This window comes from Ceratotherium simum, chromosome 10 (genome assembly GCF_057802395.1).
Source record: "Ceratotherium simum simum isolate JZ-2026a chromosome 10, ASM5780239v1, whole genome shotgun sequence".
Lineage (NCBI taxonomy): Eukaryota > Metazoa > Chordata > Mammalia > Perissodactyla > Rhinocerotidae > Ceratotherium > Ceratotherium simum.
This window is the reverse complement of record NC_141909.1, coordinates 79,492,369-79,515,470: the sequence shown is the minus strand read 5'-3', so window position 1 is coordinate 79,515,470 and position 23,102 is coordinate 79,492,369. Positions and strand designations below refer to the sequence as shown.

General features: G+C 38.5%; 1 protein-coding gene across 2 annotated transcripts in view; it reads left to right on the top strand.

The window, feature by feature from the left end:
* Nucleotides 1-23,102, top strand: part of SGCG (sarcoglycan gamma) — a 138,134-nt gene that overhangs the window by 93,205 nt on the left and 21,827 nt on the right. For both annotated transcript variants that reach the window (XM_087436313.1, XM_014791220.2), the window contains exon 4: nucleotides 11,588-11,707. In XM_087436313.1, the coding sequence (XP_087292439.1) occupies nucleotides 11,588-11,707 (120 nt within the window). The remainder of the gene's footprint in view (nucleotides 1-11,587; nucleotides 11,708-23,102) is intronic.

The window sequence follows — 23,102 nt, the reverse complement described above, 5'->3', positions numbered from 1 at the left end:
AGAGCACTGAGACTATCTGGTTTTTGAAGTTTGTTAGAATTCTCTCGGAAAACCATCTGCACTTGGTGCTTTTTTGTAGGGTAGTTTTTAAATAAATTTATCCATTTCTTCTTTGGATACTGGTCTGTTTAAGCTTTCTAATTTAATGGGGTCAATTTTGGCAATCTCTATTTCCCTATAAAATTTTCTGTTTTATCTAGGCTTTCAAATTTATTTGCATATAACTCTACATAGCAGTCTCTTGGGATTTTAAAAAATTTCTTCCATTTCAGTGGTTATTTTCCACTTATAATTCCTTATTTTGTATATTTCTGCTACTCATTTTTTTGATCATCATAGCTAGTGGTTTATCTATTTTGTAAATTTTCTCAAAAAAACAGAATTTTGATTTATTATTTAGATTTCTTTTATACTAGTTTCTCCCAATTTAATTTCTTATTTTATCTTTATTATTTCCCTCCCTGTGCTTTCTTTTGGCTACCTTTGTTGTTCTTTTTCTATTTTTTTTTAATTAGGAACCTAATATATTTATTGATAAAGGTTTTTAGTACAATAAATTTTCCTCTTACCACTTCTTTACATGCATGCCATACATTCTGAAATATAGTGTATTCAATGTCATTATTTTCTTTAATTCTCTAATTTCTGTTTATATTTCCCCCTTTCACCTAGAAGTTATTTAATAAGAGATTTTTTAAATTTCTACATGGGTGGACCTTTCTGTCTTTTTGTTTTTGTTAGCAAATTCTAGTTTTATTGCATTGTGCTGAGGGAGTGTTTTTTGTGGTCTTTCAACTTTGTGAAAAGGACGGATGTTGTTTGTGACCTAACATATGGTCAGTTTTTGTGAAAGTGCTGTGGGCACTTGAGAAGAATGTATACGTATCTGTTATCAGACTTTCAAGTTCAATCTTATTAAGTTTTTAGATCTTCCATGTCCTTACTAATTTTTAGTCCATTTGCTCTGTCTTGTACCGAAAGTGGTATATTAAGTCTACTATTATTAGTATGTTCTATCTGTGTCCTCATATCTTTAATTTTTATTTCATGAAGGTGGTTGCTGTGACATTTGGTGCATGGATATTCACAAGTGTTATATCTTTGTTGTGTATTGTGATATTAGCATTAAAAACGTCCTTTTTTTTGGGCCAGCCCCGTGGCCTAGTGGTTATGTTCAGCACACGCTGCTTCAGCGGCCTGGGTTCGGACCTACATCACTCGTCAGCAGCCATGCTGTGGCGATGACCCACATAAAAATAGAGGAAGACTGGCACAGACGTTAGCTCAGGGCGAATCTTCCCCAGCAAAAAAAAAAAAAAAAAAAAAATGACCTTTTTTGTCATTTTTAATCTTTTGACTTGAATTCCACTTTGCTGATAGCAGGATAGCTATCCCAGCTCTATTTTATCTCCATTTGCCTGCATTGCTTTTGTCTGTCCCTTAAGTGGCCTTCATCAAAGCCCCTCATGTGTTTTCTCTGTCTGTCTTTGCTCACCACAAAGCCTGTGATGGGGCAGGTTTGGAAGTAGGAGTGTGAGCAATCATAACCCTGGGACTTGTTCATTTTTCTCCTTTGACTCAAAGGTTTTTTGTAGTTTCAGTATTCTCTGTGTTCAAATAATGCTGAGGGTGTTGTTTGTGTCGAATTTTGTAGTTGTAAAGCTATTCTGTATAATTTAGGGAGGAGATTTGAGTAATAGCCATAGCTACCACTATGTAAAGCTACCCAGAAGTCCATCATTTTTAATTTAATACAGATATCTTCATAGCATTATTTTAATGGCTTCGTAATATTCCAAGGAATATATATATATATATAATAATTTGATTACATAATACTCAAATATTGGAGTTAGATTATTCCATTAAGCAAATACCACAATTCATAATTCAGGCACCTCGTATATTTAGTAGGTATCCAATAAATATTTGTTGAATGAATGAATAGAGGAATGAATAAAAGATTGTGTAGGATGGGGTGGGCTAAACCCCAGTCCGAACATGGGGGAGAGATCTAAGAGATGAGATGGGGCAAGATGGCCTATCTAGGGTAGTCCAAAGTGGACAAGGGTTCGAATGCAAGTCTGAGCCACAGCCGTGAGGGATTTTGGGTCATGGAGAGGATCATGAATGGGAAACAAAGCCAAGATTTAGCAGCCAAAACAGAATAGAGAACTTCAACAAAGCAAGCCAGGAATAAAAACACAGAGAGTTCATCCAAGGCAATTGCTATGAATAGCAGTTGAGCCCTTTCTCAGTCATTATAGGTCCATGAACTCATGGTGCATGGATGTAACAGACTGACCTAAGGAATAGAGTCAGGCTATACAGGTAAGGGTCATTAACACCAGGCATATAAAGCTGAACTAATAATACAAGGTTACACAGAAAAAGTAGCAGAGTGAACTCAACCGTGGTTTTGTGCTTCAAGTCCAATATTTTTTCCTACAATACAATATTTGCAGCAGCAGAATATTTTTTAGAGGACTTTGTGACATTTGTTTTTAAATGATGTTATCTTAAATTAAAGCTATCTTAGTGGAGGAAGAGGGCTGTTAACAAGGCATATTGTGTGTCAAAAAGAATTTTTTCTTTTTTATTGCAGTAACATTGGTTTATAGCATTATAGAAATTTCAGGTGTACATCATTATACTTCAATTTCTCCGTGTATTACATCATGTTCACTACCCAAAGACTAATTACATTCCATCACCACACACATGTGCCTAATTATCCCTTTCGCCCTCCTCCCTGCCCCCCTTCCCTCTGGTAATCACCAATCCAATCTCTGTCTTTATGTGTTTGTTTGTTGTTGTTATTATCTTCTACTTGAAGTGAGATCATACGGTATTTGTATTTGACCTTCTCCCTCTGATTTATTTCACTTTGCATAATACCCTTAATGCCCATCCATGTTGTCACAAATGGCTGGATTTCATCGTTTATTACGGCTGAGTAGTATTCCATTGTGTATGTATACCACATCTTCTTTATCCATCCATCCCTTGATGGGCACTTAGGTTGCTTCCAAGTCTTGGCTATTGTGCATAATGCTGCAGTGAACAGAGGAGTGCATGTATCTTTACGCACACCTGTTTTCATGTTCTTTGGAAAAGCACCCAGCAGTGGAATAGCTGGATCATATAGTAGTTCTATTCTTAATTTTTTGAGGAATCTCCATACTGTTTTCCATAGTGGCTGCACCTGTTTGCACTCCCACTAGCAACATATGAGAGTTCCCTTCTCTCCATGTCCTCTCCAACAATTGTTGTTTCCTGTGTTGTTAATTATAGCGATTCTGATGGGGGTGAGGTGATATCTCATTGTAGTTTTGATTTGCATTTCCCTGATAGTTAATGATGTTGAACATCTTTTCATGTGCCTCTTGGTCAACTGTATATCTTCTTTGGAGAAATGTCTGTTCGGGTCTTTTGCCCATTTTTTAATTGGGTTGTTAGTTTTTTTGTTGTTGACATGTATGAGTTCTTTATATATTTTGGACATTAACCTCTTATCAAGATATATGGTTTGCAAATATGTTTTCCCAGTTGTTAGGTTGTCTTTTCATTTTGTTAATGGTTTCTTTTGCTGTGCAGAAGCCTTTTAGTTTGATGTAGTCCCATTTGTTTATTTTTTCTATTCTTTCCCTTACCTGGTCGGACATGGTACTTGAAAATATGCTGCTAAAACACATGTCGAAGAGCGTACTGCCTATGTTTTCTTCTAGAAGTTTCATGGTTTCGAGTCTTACATTCAAGTCTTTAATCAATTTTGAGTTAATTTTTGTGTTTGGTGTAAGATAATGGCCTACTTTCATTTTTTTGCATGTGGCTGTCCAGTTTTCCCAGCATCATTTATTAAAGAGACTTTCCTTTCTCCATTGTATGTTCTTGGGTCCCTTGTCAAAAATTGGCTGTCCATAGATGTGTGGGTTTATTTCTGGGCTCTCAATTCTGTTCCATTGATCTGTGTGTCTGTTTTTGTGCCAGTACCATGCTGTTTTGATTACTATAGCTTTGTAGTATATTTTGAAATCAGGGAGTGTGATACCTCCAGCTTTGTTCTTTTTTCTCAGGATTGCTTTGGCTATTCAGGGTCTTTTGTTGTTCCAAATAAATTTTAGGATTCTTTGTTCTATTTCTGTGAAAAGTGTCATTGGAACTTTGATAGGGACTGCATTGAATCTATAGATTGCTTTAGGAAGTATAGACATTTTAACTATGTTAATTCTTCCCATCCAAGAGTGTCTTTCCATTTCTTTATGTCTTCTTCAATTTCTTTCAACAATGTTTTATAGTTTCCAGTGTACAGATCTTTCACCTCCTTGGTTAAGTTTATTCCTAGGTATTTTATTCTTTTTGTTGCAATTAAAAATGGGATTGTATTCTTAATTTCTCTTTCTACTACTTCATTGTTAGTGTATAGAAACGCCACTGATTTTTGTGTGTTGATTTTGTATCCTGCAACTTTACTGTATGCATTTATTATGTCTAAAAGTTTTTTGGTGGATTTTTTAGGGTTTTCTATATATAAAATCATGTCATTTGCAAATAGTGACAATTTCACTTCTTTTCCAATTTGGATCCCTTTTATTTCTTTCTCTTGCCTGATTGCTCTGGCTAGGACTTCCAGTACTATGTTAAATAGGAGTGGTGAGAGTGGGCATCCTTGTCTGGTTCCTGTTCTTAAAGGGATAGCTTTCAGTTTTTCACCATTGAGAATGATATTAGCTGTGGGTTTGTCATATATGGCCTTTCATATGTTGAAGTACTTTCCTTCTATACACATTTTATTCATAGATTTTATCATAAATGGGTGCTGTATCTTGTCAAATGCTTTCTCTGCATCTATTGAGATGATCATGTGATTTTTATTCTTCATTTCGTTAATGCGGTGTACCATGTTGATTGATTTGTGGCTGTCGAACCATCCCTGCATCCCTGGAATAAATCCCACTTGATCATGGTGTATGATCATTTTAATGTATTGTTCTATTCGATTTGCTAGTATTTTGTTAAGGACTTTTGCATCAATGTTCATCAGTGATATTGGCGTGTAATTCTCTTTTTTTGTGTTGTCCTTGTCTGGTTTTGGTATCAGGATAATGTTGGCTTCATAGAATGAGTTAGGAAGCTTCCCCTCCTCAATTTTTTGGAAGAGTGTGAGAAGGATAGGTATTAAGTCTTCTTAGAATGTTTGGTAAAATTCACCAGGGAAGCTGTCTGGTCCTGGACTTTTATTTTTTGGGAGATTTTTGATTACTGTTTTGATCACCTTACTGGTGATGGGTCTATTCAAATTCTCTATTTCTTCTTGATTCAGTTTTGGAAAGTTGTACGATTCTAAGAATTTATGTATTTTTTCTAGATTATCCAAGTTGTTGGCATATAGCTTTTCATAGTATTCTCTTATAATCTTTTTTATTTCTGAGGTGTCTGTTGTAATTACTCCTCTTTCATTTCTGATTTTACTTATTTGAGCCTTCTGTCTGTTGATGAGTCTAGATAAGGTTTGTCAATTTTGTTTATCTTTTCAAAGAACCAGCTCCTGGTTTCATTGATTTTTTAATATTTTTGTTAGTCTCTATTTCATTTATTTCTGCTCTGATTTTTATTATTTCCCTCCTACTGATTTGGGGCTTTGTTTGTTCTTCTTTTCCAGTTCTTTTAGGTGCACTTTTAGAATGTTTATTTGAGATTTTTCTTGTTTGCTGAGATAGGCCTGTATTGCTATAAACTTCCCTCTTAAAACCACTTTTGCTGTATCCCATAAATTCTGGCATGTCATATTTTCATTTTCATTTGTCTTCAGATGTTTTTTGATTTCTCCTTTGATTTCTTCATTGACCCAATCATTGTTCAGTAGCATTTTGTTTAATCTCCACATATTTGTGGCTTTTCTGATTTTCTTCCTATAGTTGATTTCTAGTTTCATACCGTTGCAGTCAGAAAAGATGCTTGGTATTATTTCAATCTTCTTAAATTTATAGAGACTAGTTTTGTGGCCTAATATGTGATCAATCCTGGAGAACATTCCATGTGCATTTGAAAAGAATGCGTATTCTTTGGTTTTTGGATGGAATGTTCTGTATATATCTACGAAGTCCATCTGGTCTAGGGTGTCGTTTAAGGCCAATATTTCCTTATTGATCCTCCATTTGGATGATCTATCCGTTGGTGTAAGTGGAGTGTTAAAGTCCCCTACTATTATTGTGTTACTGTCTATTTCTCCTTTTATGTCTGTTAATAATTGCTTTATACATTTAGATGCTCCTACATTGGGTGCATAAATATTTACAAGTGCTATATCCTCTGGTTGGATTGTTCCCTTGATCATTATGTAGTGCCCTTCTTTGTCTCTTGTTACAGTTTTTGTTTTAAAGTCTATTTTGTCTGATATAAGTATTGCTACCCCAGCTTTCTTTTCATTGCCATTTGCGTGGAGTATCTTTTTCCATCCCTTCACTTTCAGTTTGTGAGTGTCTTTAGGTCTGAAGTGTGTCTCTTGTATGCAGCATATTTATGGGTCTTGTTTTTTCATCCCGTCAGCCACCCTATTCCTTTTGATTGGAGCATTTAGTCCATTGACATTTAAAGTAGCTACTGATAAGTATGTACTTATTGCCATTTTTTACTTTTTTTCTGGGTGTTTTAGTAGTTTTTCTCTGTTCCTTTCTTCTTCTCTTGCTCTTTTCCCTTGTAGTTTGATGGCTTTCTTTAGTATTATGTTTGGGTTCCTTTCTCTTAGTTTTTTGTGTATATGTTATAGGTTTCTGGTTTGTGATTACCATGAGGTTTATATATAATAACCTATGTATATAGCAATCTATATTAAGTTGATGGTCTCTTTAGTTTTATCTCTTTCTAAAAGCTCTACCCTTTTATTCCCCTCCTCCCACATTTTATCTTTTTGATATCTAACCTCTTTTTTGTGCATTTGTATCCGTTACCCTCTTATCATGGAAACAGATAATTTTTTCCAATTTGTGATCTTCTCTTTCCCCCTTAAATAAGTCCCTTTAGCATTTCTTGTGGGACTGGTTTCTTGGTGACAAACTCCTTTAATTTTTACTTATCTGGGAAATTCTTTCTCTCTCCTTCCATTCTGAATTATAACTTTGCCGGGTAGAGTATTCTTGGCTGTAGGTTTTTTCCTTTTAGCACTTTAAATATATGGTGCCACTCTCTTTTAGTCTGTAAGGTTTCTGCTGAGAAGTCAGCTGATAACCTATGGAGTTTCCTTTGTATGTGACTGGTTGCCTTTCTCTTGCAGCTTTTAGGATTCTCTCTTTATCTTTAATTCTGGACATTTTAATTATGCTGTGTCTTGGTGTGGGCCTCTTTGGGTTTATATTTTTTGGTGCTCTCTGTGCTTCCTGTACCTAGATGTCTGTTTCTTTCCTTAGGTTAGGGAAGTTTTTGGCTATTATTTCTGTTTCATTTAGTTCCTTTCCTGGGGTTTTGTCCTGTTCCCTTACTTGGAACATATTCCTTTGCCTCCTCATTTTGTTTCTTTCTCTGTGCTTGTGTCTATGTATTAGGTAGGTCAGCTATGTCTCCTGAACTTGGAGAGGTGTCCTTATGTAAGAGATGCCTTAAGAGGCCCAGCACTGTGCTTCCCTCTCATCACCAGTTCCAAATGTTCCAGGAATGACCCTCATGTGGGCTACATGTATCCTTCTGTTGTGGCAGGGTTGCTCTTGCTATAGGCGCCCAGGGAGACTGAGCTGTCCCCTTGGCCGGCTGGTTGTAATGCTCAGCTGTGTGCAGTTGTTGTGGGCCCTTCAGTCTCTTTATCGGGCATGGGGAGCCCCAGCACAGCTGGCTGCAAGGTCTAAGAGCACATTCCTGTTGCAGTTTTTCTGTTAAGTGAGTAGGCCCCCAGCATGGCTGGTTGTTAGGCTCAGGGGCTTACAATTGCTGTAGATCTCTGGCCTATAAGACTCTTTTCAGCTCTCTGAGGATTGCAGCTGGGCGGGGCTGGCCCCAGGCCCAGGAGCACCCAATTATTTCAGGCTTTGGAAGGTGGGGCCAATCCCCTGTGTGGCTATTTGAGAAGCACAACTCTTCTGCAGCTGACAAGCGCCACACCCCATAGGGACACACACTGTCAACACAGTCCTGCCCTGTGTGCATGCCCTGACCCCCTGAAGTGGATCCAGTCACTCCATGGCAGAGGCTCCACACACTCCCCCAATACCCCACACACTCCACCTACTCCTCGCGCATACCCTGCCCCACAGAGGTGGACCCGCTTGCCTGGCTGCAGAGAATCCAGGCACCTAGCCTAGGCAGGCCCACAAGTTGCCTGAGGGCTTGTTGGGTGGGGCTGGTTTCTAGGGTAGGCTGCTTGCTTTGGCTGAGCTGGATTAAATAGGTGCTCTAGTGGGTGGGGCAGACCCTGGGCTAGCAGGCCAGGGGGAAAACTCCAATGGCATCTGCCAGCGTCTGTGTAGGCATACCCATACCAGGCCACAACAATGGCTGCCACCGATGTCCCAGTCCCTGGAGAGCTGTCACCTCTTACTGAGATGCACCCAGAGCCTATTAGGTGAGTCTCTTTTCACCAAAGCACTGTGCACCTTTCTTTCTGGTGATTTTAGGTTGCTTTCTGAAACAGGTGAATTTGTGCATGGGTGCTTTAAGAGCCAGCTTTAATTTCCTTATGTCCCAGCTTTGCTGGGGTTATTCCCCGTTGTTGTTAGTAGCCAGCAAAGCTGGGTATTATGACACTCATCTTGGTTTTGCTGGGTCCCAAAAATGCTTATAGCGGCAACACTCCCCAGCTCAGGTCCCAGACTCCTCCAGGGAAGGCTGCGTACCTTGGGATTGCTTCTGGCCAGCTGTGAAGCACTGTGGCTTGTGAGGGTGGCTTTTTTTTCTCTTCAGAAGGGAATTTCTGCCTCTTCTACCTCAGGCAGGACTGTTGTTTGTTGCAGGGGTTCCACTTATCCAGTTTTCAGTTCTCTCTCAGGGGTAATTGTTCCAAGAGTAGTTGTAAGTCTGTTGTGCCTGTGGGAGGTGGTGAGTTCAGAGTCCACCTATGCTGCCATCTTGACTTCTCTCCTCTGTTGGAAATAATTTGATTGTATTTTCACTAGAAAAACCCTTAAGCCAATTTCACATACGTAATTCATCAGATCATAAGACTTTCCTTTATTTCCTTTATTTTTTATTTATTTCCTTCTTTGTTTGTACCAAAGCTTTTCATTAAAAATTTTATTTTACCAGATAGCCGTTTTTTTTATCACCAAGATAGAATTTGAATTTTATTTCTTAAGGAACTCTGCTGCAAAAGAATATTACTTGCTCAGCTCTAATCCGTGTCCAGCTAGGTTATAAAAACTAGTAGAATACTGATAAAAGTTAAAAGATTAATTATAAACTGTTATTTTAAGAGATGTTTATTCCTGTGATTATGGGCTTATTAACCCTTGAAGAACAGTTTCTTCTGAAGTGGAAAACATATTTAAATTTAAAATTCAATATCTGTATCTTTTTAATAAAATGGAGATGGAATTTCATTCACCTCTGTGCCTTTGCTCAAGTAGTTCCCTCTACCTGGACAGCCTCATCCAGGCTGAAGGCTGAAGTCCCTTCATCAGGGAAACACAGACTCTTTCTTTGAGCTCAGCTCAGACATCATCTTCCCCAGAGTGCCGTTCCTGACCCCCAAGGATGGACTGTGAATTCCTTGTCAGAGTTCTCATTGAGCACTGTCCAAGCTTCTATCAGGGCACTAATCAAATTGTCCTAGAACTAGATTTACGTGCTTTTTTCTTCAATGGACTATGAACTCCTATAAGTTGTGACCTACACCTCACTCCTTTATATGTCCTCAATTCTTAGTACAGAACCTTGAACATAAAAAGCAGGCAATAAATTTGTGTTGAATGGAACAGATGGTTCCCTGCATTTCTTTGATTTAAGCAAGAGTTTATATAGCTTTGATACTCATAAAAATTATGCAACTAAACTCATTTGTTGAATATTTCGTCAATGTATATGAAACAATAGTTACAGAAAAAAATACGTCATTTAGTTTAATCCCTTTCACTTAATAAAGCCTCCTAGAATTGTTATATGAATCTCCAATGAGCAAAACATTGAATTCTTACTGGGCAAATTATTCTAGTTTTTTCCTCTCAATTTTAAACTTAGATGACTTCACTATCATCATTTAATGCAAATCAGTGTTCATATGATAAATGTGTGAGATGTATCGGTGATCCCAAAGAGGTGAATGGTGATGCTCAATCAGTGGGTGACTGAGTTGGATGAAAGCTCAGAAGAGCAAAAATACAGGCAACTGTCAAAGAAATAAAGCCAGGCTTCCTTAAGAAGCCTGTGTGCTTCTTACACACACGCATGTGTGTAAGCACACTGTGTGTGCTTCACACACACACGCATACACAGACACACATTTAAATGAAGAATCCTTGGAGGGTTTTGAGGTACAAATTAACGAAATAACAAAAGAATATGTTGGTGACCATATCCAAAACTGATTAATGTGTTAATTGAAAAGCTTGTATATAATTTCCAGCAGGCATCCGTCAACTTGAGTGAGTACTGTTGAGGAACACAAGGACTCAAACACAAAAACTATAAGATATCCATTTTCTCAGTAAACTTACTTCTCTCGATAAGAATGTAAAGCTGACATATAAAAGAATTAGGAAACACTTGTAGTTCCTTAAGCAACTGCTGAGAGGGAACGTCCAGAGAGAATAATCCGTTATGCTACCGGGGTTAGAAAGATCAGAAGCACAAAGAGAAAGTACGAAACATAAAATGACAAGAACCCTGTGTAGGAAGGAGAGAACTTGAACAGGATCCCATACGCTCTGTGAGGGTGCAGTATCCCCAGAGCCTGGCATACAGCAGCGCCCATTGCTGAATATAGTAATGATTTGGAAAGCAATGGGCCTAAAACTCACGTGAAGGGATTAAGCCTTAAGGGAAAAGTGATGCCTCTGTCACTGAAAGAAAAAAAAGGAGTAAAGAAGACAAAAATGCCCTAGGTGAAGGGGAAGGGCAGAAACTTGAAGGCGTTCTTCCGCGGTGATGTCTGTTTTCTCCATGGAGTAAGAGGGGAATACCTCTTCTGAGGATGAGGGCAGGAGAGAGAATTGAGTATGATTCATTTTCTAGGTTAACTTTGGCCATTAAAGCAAGCAATTCATTAGATGGTCTTTCACAAATTTCACATTTTAGAATACAAAATCCTTAGTTGGTTAATACTCAAAAGAATACAAATTTAAATAATCTGAGTAGAAAAATTATTTTTGGCAAGTTTTAAAAATTCACTTTAAAAATTCACCTGAAAAAATTCGCTTTTAAATAATTTATTCATACATATGGTTGGTATAGATTAGCACGTTTGACATAAATTAATTTTAATAATTTAATAGATTTTGGGTTAGAATTTAAAAAGTTTAATCACAGAATCAAAAAAACTATTGGTAACAAATCCAAAATGTTTAGCAATTTGGTATTGCTGGGTGATATGGCATGTGTAAAAATAGAGACTTTGACACTGCATCTAGTAAACATTTTTAATAAACTGTTTTAATTAATCCTTCAGGTCCCAAAATGGTAGAGGTCCAGAGTCAACAGTTTCAGATCAACACCAAGGATGGCAAGCCGCTGTTTACTGTTGATGAAAAGGAAGTTGTGGTTGGTACAGATAAACTTCGAGTTACTGGTATGTAGCTCTTTTTTCTTAATTGAGATATAATTGACATATAACATTATATTAATTTCAGGTATACAACATAATGATTCAGTATTTGTATATATTGTGAAATGATCACACAATAAATCCTGTTAACATCCATCACCACACCTACTTACAAATTTTTTCTTGTGATGAGAACTTTTAAGATTTACTCTTACCAAGTTTCAAATATACAATACGGTATTATTAACTAAAGTTACCATGCTTTACATTACATCCCCAGGACTTATTTATTTTATAAGGAATTTTGTACCCTTTGACCACTTTCACTCATTTTTCCCACCCCTACATCTTGCAACCACCAATCTGTTCTCTGTATCTATGAGTTTGTTTTTTGGTTTTTCGTTTTTTTAGATTCCACATATAAATGAGATCATACTGTATTTGCCTTTCTCAGTCTGACTTATTTCACTTAGCATAATGCCCCTGAGGTCCATCCATGTTGTATTAATGGAAAGATTTCCTTCTTTTTTTATGACTGAATAATGTCGCATTGTATTTATATATACCACATTTTCTTGATCCAGTCATCTGCAGTAACTCTTGAGGAAAACAATATCCCATGGAGTGCACTTCTGCAAAAGCAAATTATACTTTTGGCAACTTTTCTCTGGAATCTTTCAGACAGAAGAAAAAGTAGTTTGAATTTGTTGATTTTTCTCCCGGACGTTTCTTTTGGAATTCTTTGATACTTTTCTAGAAGAATGAAATTTTCCTCACAAATTTTTGCCCACTCCTTTCTTCCACCAGATTGTTACCTTTTATGTCTTTCCAGTTGGTGTAACCCAAAGGCTTAGCATAAATTCCTCTGTCATCTGTGTGATATTCAAGTATCTGTTTCCACATGACTTTTGCAAAAGAACCTTCTTCCAAGTTACTTTTATTCCCATGATATCAGGTACCTGGATTCCCTATACTCTTACAAAAAACTTCTCTCTCTTTGAAATAAAGATTGGATGAGGTTCTAAGAGGACTCATTTTTAGGACTGAAAAGAAGAAATTTTATTAAAAAATTGTTCAGAACATGTTCTAAATTTACTTACCAACCTTCTATAAAGACTAGAAGACATAAAAAGGCAGGCGCTGGTTAAATTCATCCCAGTACTTTTATGTACTGTTCTGAAAACCAATAGCAACTTTGTTCTCTCACACATTATTACCAATACTCATAAATGAAAAAGAAATAATGTTCTCTGACCTAAGAAATAGACTCGACCCTAATACAAACTTTTATGTAATATATAATCCCTAACAAAACAAACTATAAAAATCATAACCTATGTTGCAGCCTACCGTAAGGCAGTAGGGTCCTTGGTTTTCTTACTAAAACAAAGGACACTAGGAAATCTAATTCAAGGAAATTGATTATTGCCTAATAAAGAAATGGCAGGGTTGTCCAAGTGCCTTGGTCATCAGCAATCCACTGTCGTGTGGTACAGAGAATATGGGCTTTGTAGACCTAGATTCTATTCCTACCTCAACAATTACTAGCTGCAAGACCTCAGGGAAGTTACTTAATCTCTGTTGGCTGTTTCCTCACTTTTAAAAGTGGACTGATAATGTCTACTCTACTGGTGTTTCTGGATTAAGTGGATTAATGTATGCAAAGGACAGCAAAGGTCTTGGTAGAGTATTATCACACTGCAGGGCAATAAAATCTGTAGGGAAAATAATCTAAGAAACAGGTTGGATTGCTTCAAACCCAAGCTGTCCTACACAGGGTATCAGTGAAGTGAACCTTTTCCTAGCCCAGGGCTCCTTCTAGGCCATGAGATCAATTAGAAGAACAGGTGAGAAAAATTGATAAGAAACGCTGTTATTTACTACCTGCATGCATGTTATCAGAATTACCTGGAGGTAGGTTGCAATGGGGCGTGAGATGTCTTAGCTGATACTGCAGTGCCAGGGACTCCATGTTGGGAACCACTGCCCTGCACTAACTTGCCCAGAGTCAGTAGGAGAAGCAACATGATGGTAACACATGACACTCTCTCTGGCACATGCCTTCAAGTTATCCTTATTAAGATGTCATTTTCTTCTCTTTCATCTTTTTTTTTTTTTTTGTCTCAGGGACAAATTTCTTCCAAACTTTTCTCTCAGGTTAAACTAACGATAGAAAATCTACCCATCTGTAATTACTGTATACTTTCCTTGTCATTATGCCATTACAATAATATGGAGTTCTTGTTTTCAGGGCAACCGTGAGTGTTGAGTGTATGAACAGTGCAAGTCTGACCCAGACCTAACTCTTCTCAGTTTTCCAGTATGTTCTTGGCTTCCCTAAATTCTGTGATTAAAGAAATGCCCGAAATGCCACAATTCTGACGTCTCTCCTTGTTTTTTCTCTCTAGCCAAGGTCTGACTCTCTCTTGCTCTATTGTCTAGCTCAGGCTTTCTCAACCTTAACACTGTTGGCATTTGGGGCTGGATAATATTTTTGGTGTGAGTGGGGGGCTGTCCTGTATACTGCAGGAGATTTAGCAGCATCCCTGACCTTTATCCATAGATCCAGTAGCATTCTTCCCCCCTTCCCCATGAGTTGTGACAACCAAAATGTCTCCAGACATTGCCCAAAGTCTTCAGGAGGGTGCAAAATCACCTCTAGTTGAGAACCGCTGGTCTACCTTGAACCTATACTGTGTCTCTGCAATTTATTGACATTTATTTAATGTTTAGTATGTGTTAGTAATTAAGCTAAACACCTATAGTACAAGATAATTAGGATGTGTTCCCTTTACATGATGTTTAATTTTAGCTGAGATATAAACATAAATTAATTTGTTGGACACAGTCTGCTAAGGACTGTAATACAAGTTTGAACCAGGGCTACAGGAGCAGCCTTGAGAAAGGAATCAGTTGTGCCAGAGTGTGATGGAAAGAGATACAGAGTGGGTCAGAGAAGATTTCTTAAGGAAAGAGATATTTGAGCTGGTCCTAGAAAGATGAGTAGGAGTTTATCAGGAAGAAAAAGTAAGGATTATCATTCTAAACAGAGTACAGAGCATGAATGGATATTAATAGACAATTGCTAAAAATAGTAGTGGATAACTTTTTGAGAACCAGACTGAGTTCCAATCCTAGCTGCTCCATTGAGTAAATGTGTGACCTTGAGTGAAACTTTCATCTCTCAGGGCTCCACATGACAGCTCCGAGCATCTTTACCCACTGGTCTCTCATTGACTAAGGATATTGTACAGAATCCAACAAAGCGAATACAAATGGATTGTGAAATTAAATTGCAAGTCTTGCAAAAGAGGCAGGGTTTCCAGAAGTCAAACGTGATGTAGAAATATTAGAATCACTGACAAATACCAGTAACAAAAGAGGACCTGGAAAGTCAGACTTACCAGCAGCTGAAGAAGTTAAAATGAACAAAGATGATGACCTGATAGGTACTTCAAAGATCAGTAATTTTAATATCACAAGATTACAATATCCATCCTTGGGAAGACTGACAATGCCATCAATTTGACTGTTATTAGGGTTTTACTGCAAATGTTAAACGTTACATGAACAATGTCATATTGTGCCACCGTGGTAAGCAGAATTCTCGGAGTGATCCCCAATGATCTTTGCCATTGCAAAATTCCCTCACCTCTGAGTGTGGATGGAATCTGTGAATATGATGAGATATCATTCCCATGACTGTGTTATTTATGTGGCAAAAGAGAGATTACCTGAGTGGACCTATCTAATCACACAAGCTCTATAAGCAGAGAGTGTTCTCTGGCCGGTAGTAGAAGTGGAAGTCAGAGAGAGAGGAAGTGCAGGATGGATTTGTGCCCTGTTGCTATGCGTAGATGGAAGGGCCATGTGCCGAGGAATGTGGTGGCTTCTTGCAGCTTAGAGAGGCCCTCGTCTGACAACAGGAACACAGGGCCCCAGCCCCCAGACCACGAGGAACTGTACTCGGCCAACAACCTGACTGAGCTTGGAAGCTGGTTCTCGCCCAGAGCTTCCAGAAAAGAGCGCTGCCTGGCTCACGCCTGGATTTTGGCCTTGTGAGACCCTTGAGCATGAAACCTGATCAAGCCCACTGGGTAGGACTTCTGACCTACAGCACTGTGAGCTGGCAAATGGGTATTGTTTTAAGCAGTTCAGTTTGCCATAATTTGTAACACAGAAAAAGAAACTAATGCAGCCATCATACAATTCCAACTGTGTGGGGAAAATTGCACCAAAAAACAAAACTTGATTTATTCTTTATTTCATATGTTTTCATAGTTGTTGCAATGATGACTAAGGTTTTTTAAATATAAAATACAATAAGAATATTTTTATGAACTTTAATTTTTCAAAATAAGTACCCATTAAAGCTTTTCTCTACTACTTACTATAAAAGTTTGGTCCCTGTTTTAAATGGATTGACTCTAAGTACCCTTGGAGTATCTTGGATCAGCAAAAGGTGACAGCCCAAGAAAGAGGAGTGATAAGAGGAGAGAGAGAGCCGGCTTCACTCTGGGGGCTGCGAAAGAGACTCAAATGCCTTGCTTCACTTTTCTCCCCTCTGGCCACTTGCACAACTGCCCTGAGCCGGGGAGGGAAGCGGGGCGGGGGGTGGGGGGGTAGGGGGGTGAAGTGGCTCTTTCTTTAAGGTGGTGCACTCCAATTCCTGACTTGCACTGAATCCTAATGTTGACTTGGATAAAGAAATGTTTTCTTGCTTTGCCTTTGTCTTAAGTACTCAAAAAATAAGATGAAACCTCTCTTTAATTCTTAAGCAGCTTCCATATAGACTCTAGTCAACTAGGAAACTGAAGAATTGTTTTTAAATCAAATTTATGGAGGAGATTAAATAGTTTCACCAACTCAGTTTGAAATTGACCCAGGCCTTTAAGCAGTCTCATTTTTTCCACCCTAAAAATAGAATTGGTCACCAAGTCACCTCTTTTACTAGTCCCAGTTAACAGGAACATATTATTGGAATAGCATCAAAATGTCATGTTGAAAAAAAAATATTCTCACTATTGCCAGAACTAACTTCTGGCAGATGATAAATTGTTAGTTTGGCTGCCCCAAATGTGTTTTAATTCCTTGGGAATGATTTGCTAGGCTGGGTCCGTTCCCCAACATCAGTAAGAAAAGCAGGATCTGGTAATAGTGTCCAGTTGCTCATCACTACTGAGGAAAACAAGATCTAGCCAGAAACCGGTTCAGCTTCTTTATACTTCTCTGTGCAGCTAAGCAGGATTGCATAAAGTCAAAAGTGATGGTGCAGAAATGACAGTGATGGCTTGGTCCATCAGTTAATCATCTTCCCACTGAAAGGAACAAAAGACCCAATTAAAACTGGCTTAACCTATAAGGACGTAAGTTATCTCACAGGAGACGTCTGGAGTTAGGGGAGCTCCAGGGTGATTAATTCAGTAATATTTCCTTCAGCTTTGCTTCTCTTCAAGTATGTTGACATTCCCCTTTTAGTTGCAGAATGGTTCTGATACCAGACCAGGTGGGACCAGGGTCCCGGGTGACACCCCAGCCCTTGGTGTGGGTTCTTGACCTCACAGTAAGAAGGAATTCAAGAGTGGGTCAGGAGAGATTATGCAAGTTTATTAAAAGGCAAAAGCCAGGCTGATTAGAGAGAAGCTGAGGAAGGAAGGCAGGCCAAGCTGACCGCGTGGAAACTGACCTACCAGCCCCCAGTGGGGGTCTGGGGTCCGGATTTATAGTGGTTGAAGTGGGCAGCTGGGGTCTGGTCAGTTTGAAGCCATGATCTTTAGGCAAGGCGGGGGATGCTTAGGCAAAGAGAGGGGGATGGTCACGGAGCATGGAGTTTCTGGAACTTGTGATGTTACCGCACAAAGGGCACGATCTGCGCGCCACGAGACAAAAGCCAACCGTCAAGAGGCAAGATGGTGGCAGAGAAGCTTTATTACAGCTTGCTAGCAAGGGGGAAGGTGGCCAACTAATGTCTCAAAGAACCATCTTACAGAACAAAGGCTACAGGTCAGTTATATAGGGGGCTGGTCTCTGGGTGGGGGAGGCATCTGCTCTCAGGGTGGGGGCATCCATCTGATCTCCAGGTGGAGGCAGACATCTAGTCTCAGGGTAGGGGCATCCATCTGTTCTTAGTTCCTGATAGTCTTTTGTTTTACTGGATATGCATCAGAGACCAGAGCAACCCCTATACCCTGATCTTTCAGTTGTCGTTGATGATGGCTATCAGCATAGACTTTCTGCCTGGGGGTCATCACATTCCTAAGGAACTCTAGAGAACAAAGTTATCAACTTATAGCAGCTGGGAGAGGCCATAAAATCCACAGAGCATGTCTGGGTTAGTTAATCACAGGTCATTCAAAGTTACAATATGGTTTCTTTTCTACAATATGGCTTGCCTCATGTCAACCTTGTCTTGAGCTGGTGTCAGTGAGTCACAGGCCAATGGTTCAGATGCTGGGTGACAGCTGCATCCTGCTGCTGCTCAAGAGATAGTTTTTGGTTCTGCCTGTTCCCTGTCTCAGTTCCATCAGTTCCAAGCCTCAATTCCCTGTGCAATGACTTCTCTAAACTTCTATAAGAGGACCTCAATGGCCTCTGGTGATCTGGCCTCTTTAAGTTACCCTTCCAGCCTAAATTCTCCTCGTATTAAATTACTTGCATTTCTCTTGTAAGTAGCATTTAGCTGGAATTTATTTATTTATTTTTTAATTTATATTTTTATTTTTTTTTTTTGATGAAGAAGATTAGCCCTGAGCTAACATCTGTTGCCAGTCCTCCCTATCTGTGCCCATTTTCCTCTGCCACAGCCTGGCTTGATAAGCAGTGTGTAGGTCCACGCCTGGGATTTGAACCTGCAAACTCTGGGCTGCCGAAGCAAAGTGCATGAACTTAACCACTATGCCACTGGGCCAGCCCCTGGAATTTATTTTTTTAACTCAGTTTAATAGACTTTGATTTTTAGTGAGGAGTTTAAGACATTCACATTCATTTTGATAACTGCTCTATTTGGGCTTATCCATGTCACATTATTTCATAGTTTTTGTTTTTCAATCTTATTGAATTTGAGTCTGAAATAAGCCTGGGGGATCAGAATTGGCCACCTCAAAGTATGTCTCTTTACCTTGATTATTTTCAAGAACAAAAGACTCTGAAAGAAATTTGGCCTCCCCCCTACTAACTGCCTAAGAGAATTTAAGATAGAAGGCCTGTTCCCAGGACAGACCATCGCCACAGATAACTCTGGGTATAGATAGACTGGGAGGGTCCTTGCTAAGCCCATTCTTATCAAAGTTCTGTTTACCAAACATGTACATTTGTAAGGGAAATCTCCATTTGTAAAGGTGTCTCTCTCTCTACTGGGAAGCAGGGGGATGACATTATCTCTAGAAACTTATCAATGCGGCAGGCGAGGCCTTAAATCTGTGTAATAACCTTACTCTTGTTTACTGTGCTTTTCTGGTAATCTCCCATAGCTGACTCCCCCTATTTGCAACATCCTCCTTTGTCTTTCTATTTAAGAGGAGAACCTCCACCATTTTGTGGAGTTACCCAGTTTTTCTGGGTTTCTCCCATGTATACATGTTATAAAGCTTTGTTTGATTTTCTCCTGTTATTCAATCTTTTGTCAATTTAATTTGTAGCACAGCCAGAAAGGATCCAGAGTGGGTGGAAGATAGTCTTCCTCCCCTTCATAAGCCTGGTGTGAGGGGAGATACAAAGGGACCAGATCATGCGGGACTTGGTGAAGATGAAAATTTAGGATTTGTTTTAACTGCAAAGGAGAGGCAGTGAATTGTTTTGAAAAGGGTACTCCTTGATTCATTATACACTTTAAGATCAATATAACCATTACAAGGGAGAATAGATTGTTTGAAGGAAAGAATGGAAGCAGTAAAACTGTCACTAACTAATTGCCCTGAGGAACTCAAGGGTGGGTCCAGAAGCATTTAACTGTTTAAGAGATGCAATCTCCAGCCACCCTGAACCACACCAAGCCCCACTACAAGAGCAACACCTATGACCTTTGCTTCATTTTTAATGTTAAGATCTCCTCTCTGGGAAGAGCTTAGGCTTTATTACCGTAACCTGCAGTGTATGTGGAAGCATGTTTTCCAACTGAGCCTGTGCAGTGGATACCCACCTCCCTTTTGAATATTCAGTCCCCATCCGAAATAAAAGGCTTCTGCTTCCCTTTGCTGGGGGACAGCCATGACTTTGGAAATGATTCTGTGTGGCCTCCTATTTGCTGCAAATAAGTTCTACTTTGTGTGACAACTACTTCTGGTCAAGAGTCTGCTTTTAACTCTGCCAGGAGGCGAACCCACTTGGTTCAGTAACAACACCATTTAGGAGGATGTTAATTGTAGTACAAGCAATAGATGATAGTGACCTGGACTAAGTGGTAACAATGGTCATAGAGAGAAGCTAATGACTCCAAATTAAGAACTAGCATATAAAGACTTGCCAATGGATCAAATGGGTGGCAGGCATCCAGGGAGGGAATCAAAGATGAAAAGATTATATTTGTTTCTGGATGGTGGCATTGGTCTCTGGGTTACGGAGATGCCTAAAGAGGAGAAGAGTACATTTGCATGACAGAGAATCAACAATGTTTTAGATACATAAATTGAAGATATCTGTGAAACAGCCGAGTGGGTATGTCAAGTCAATTATTGGATATGTGAGCTTTCTATTTATTGCTCAGAGCAGAAGTCTCAACTAGAGATATAAATGGAGGGCATCATCAACCAACTGAGCACTGAGAGATGCCAACATTAGACCCAGATAAAGGAAGAGTAGCCACCCAAGGAGAGTGAGAAGGGACAGACAAAGTGGCAGGAGGGATGTCACAAGAGCCATTTTCCTGGTGCCAAGAGAGACTGTGTTCTCAGAATTTGGGTCTAGAATAGGTGAGGACAGAAATTGCCCTTGGATCTATCATCATGGAGGTCATTACTATCTTAAACAAGAGCATTTTCATTGGAGAATTAAGGCAAAAGCCAATTTGAAGTGGCTGCAGAGTGAGTAGAATGGGAGGCAGTAGACACATTATGTGGAAGGTTGGCTGTGAAGGGGAGCAACAAAATTTTTTTGCAGCACTTGAAAAGCCCATTTCAGTCCATAAATGCTCAATGAATGTGAAATTAATCTTAATAAATTATCAGTGTCTGGGTGTATCTTATCAACTGTTTGAACAGAAGAATTAATATTGAACACTATGTATTTCTGTAAGTGAAGTAACCTAGGAGTAGCAGCATGTTGGGAAGACGGGAGCAACTGGAAGCAATTTCCCTTCCGGTTGTTGGGCTCTAACCATGAACTCTTCAGCGCCTTCACCACCATCCCAGTCCACCTTGTACCACAATCTGACTACAGCTCTTCACAGGAGTATCATTCATCATAAGTTGTTCTAAGATTCAGAAGAGAAGAATGGTGCCATCCAAATACTACTGATGCGTTATAGTAGAAATGACTAGACCATTTACTATGTCTAATCTCAGTGCCATGTTCTAAATAACAAGGTAGCATTATAAGACTGGGCCTTTTTTCTTTTGTTTTTGGCTTCTGATTGTACTTTTCTGTATAAATAATATTTATACAAGGTCGTGTTATACAGGGTCATTTTAATATGTGATTTATATGATGATATTTTATAGTGGAACTTTTTTCTCCCTGCCTAAAATTTAGATTAAACAACCTTAAATAATATGTTCTATTTTCTACAAGGAATAGGTGTTACACCAATTATATTTTTTTTATATAATCTGGGTTGGGAATGTGTAAATATGAGTGCAAACATAAAGGAAATGTAATTACATTGAAAATCAACAATGATTTACTGAGAATTATTCTGTGAAACAATTTAGGAAACATCCATTTTATTACATGCAAATAGGTTCTAAGAAGTATTTATTTTGAGGCTGAATAGTAATGATATACTCAAGGTCATATAATTTGGGCATTTACAATTTTAATGATAGAGAAACTGCTCCTCTTTTTTAAAGATGATACATAGTTTATAGACTATGTCTGCCTATGAGTACATTACCATTATCACATATCACTATAATATCAGCAACTCTGTTCATATTAGAAGGTAAGTAATTGGCATTCATTTAAAACCTAAGTATGGAGTTATATTTCCTTGTAAAATAGTGCCATTGGCACTCTTAGAATAACTTCAGCTCTTAGAGGAAAAAGAATTGAAGCTGTGTTAAAATAAAAAGTTGCCTATGCAACTGGAACACATTGCAGTTTCTAGCTTGTTTTATAGAGTGTATGTTTATAGAGAGCAAAATGTGTTGAAACTTTTTTTTCTCAGTCATCATATCATTTTATTTATATAAGAATAAAGAGGTAAAATAATTACACAAAAGTTTCTAGCCCACATTCCTTTTGATTCTATCATCCTAACTATGGAAAGGAATCATTGTTTTTTAACGATTTATAAAGCTCTTCCTAGGTCCTCATAACAAAGCTCTACTCATGTTTCAAACAACGCCATATAAACCGCAGACAATAACTCTACTGATGTATAAAACTATACTTAGCATATCTCTACTTGTCTTATAATGACTTGAGATCCATTTTTTCTTTACTTTTTCTTTTATATTTTGCAAATCAGGAGAAGCAAGGGGGAAGGAAAAGGATAAAGGGAATACAAGTATCATACAAATTACTGTGTTAAATTGTTTCCACACACCAAACAGAAAATGTTGTCTGTACTTCAGGAGAACCAGACATTGTACTACAAAATTTGACTGGCACCATTGATTGTAGAAACCCTAAGGCTTAGTATAGTCTTATGTTGTGTCTCGGTCACCATTATCATTTAGGTTTGCTTGAGTGTTATTTTAAGGAGATGTGTCTTGTCATAGTATGTATGAGGATCTCTTTCTCATCTGAATATAATTTGCATGAAATATAATTTTCATGAAACGTTAACCTTCACTTATGTGTGTTCTTTTATTTCAGTTGATTATAATTCTTATGTTGATCACACTACCAATTCAGGCTTGTAATTATGAAATTTCATTTTGTACTGATTTAAGTCTGTTTTACTTATGTGCCACAAACTATTGTTTCTTGAATGAGGGCTTTCAATGTGCACTTTTGTCGTGTCTTCATATTTAAACAAAATTGTTGAAGAAGCAGTGATTATAATGACAAAGCTACTATAGCTAGTAATATTGTGGAGAGAATGTGAGGGTATTGTGAATTGTTAACCTGGTGAGGGCTGCCAATGAGACTTTTGCTCCAGCTCGTGATTTCTCAACTTAGTTCCCTGGAGACTTATACCCAGGCTTGCAATGCCAAGTATCAAAACTAGTACAACAGTAGATTAGAAAATAGACATTTAAACTGTTTCGGTATTCCGTAAGGGGGAAAGTCTGCACAATGTGAAGCCGTGTCCTGAGCTCCT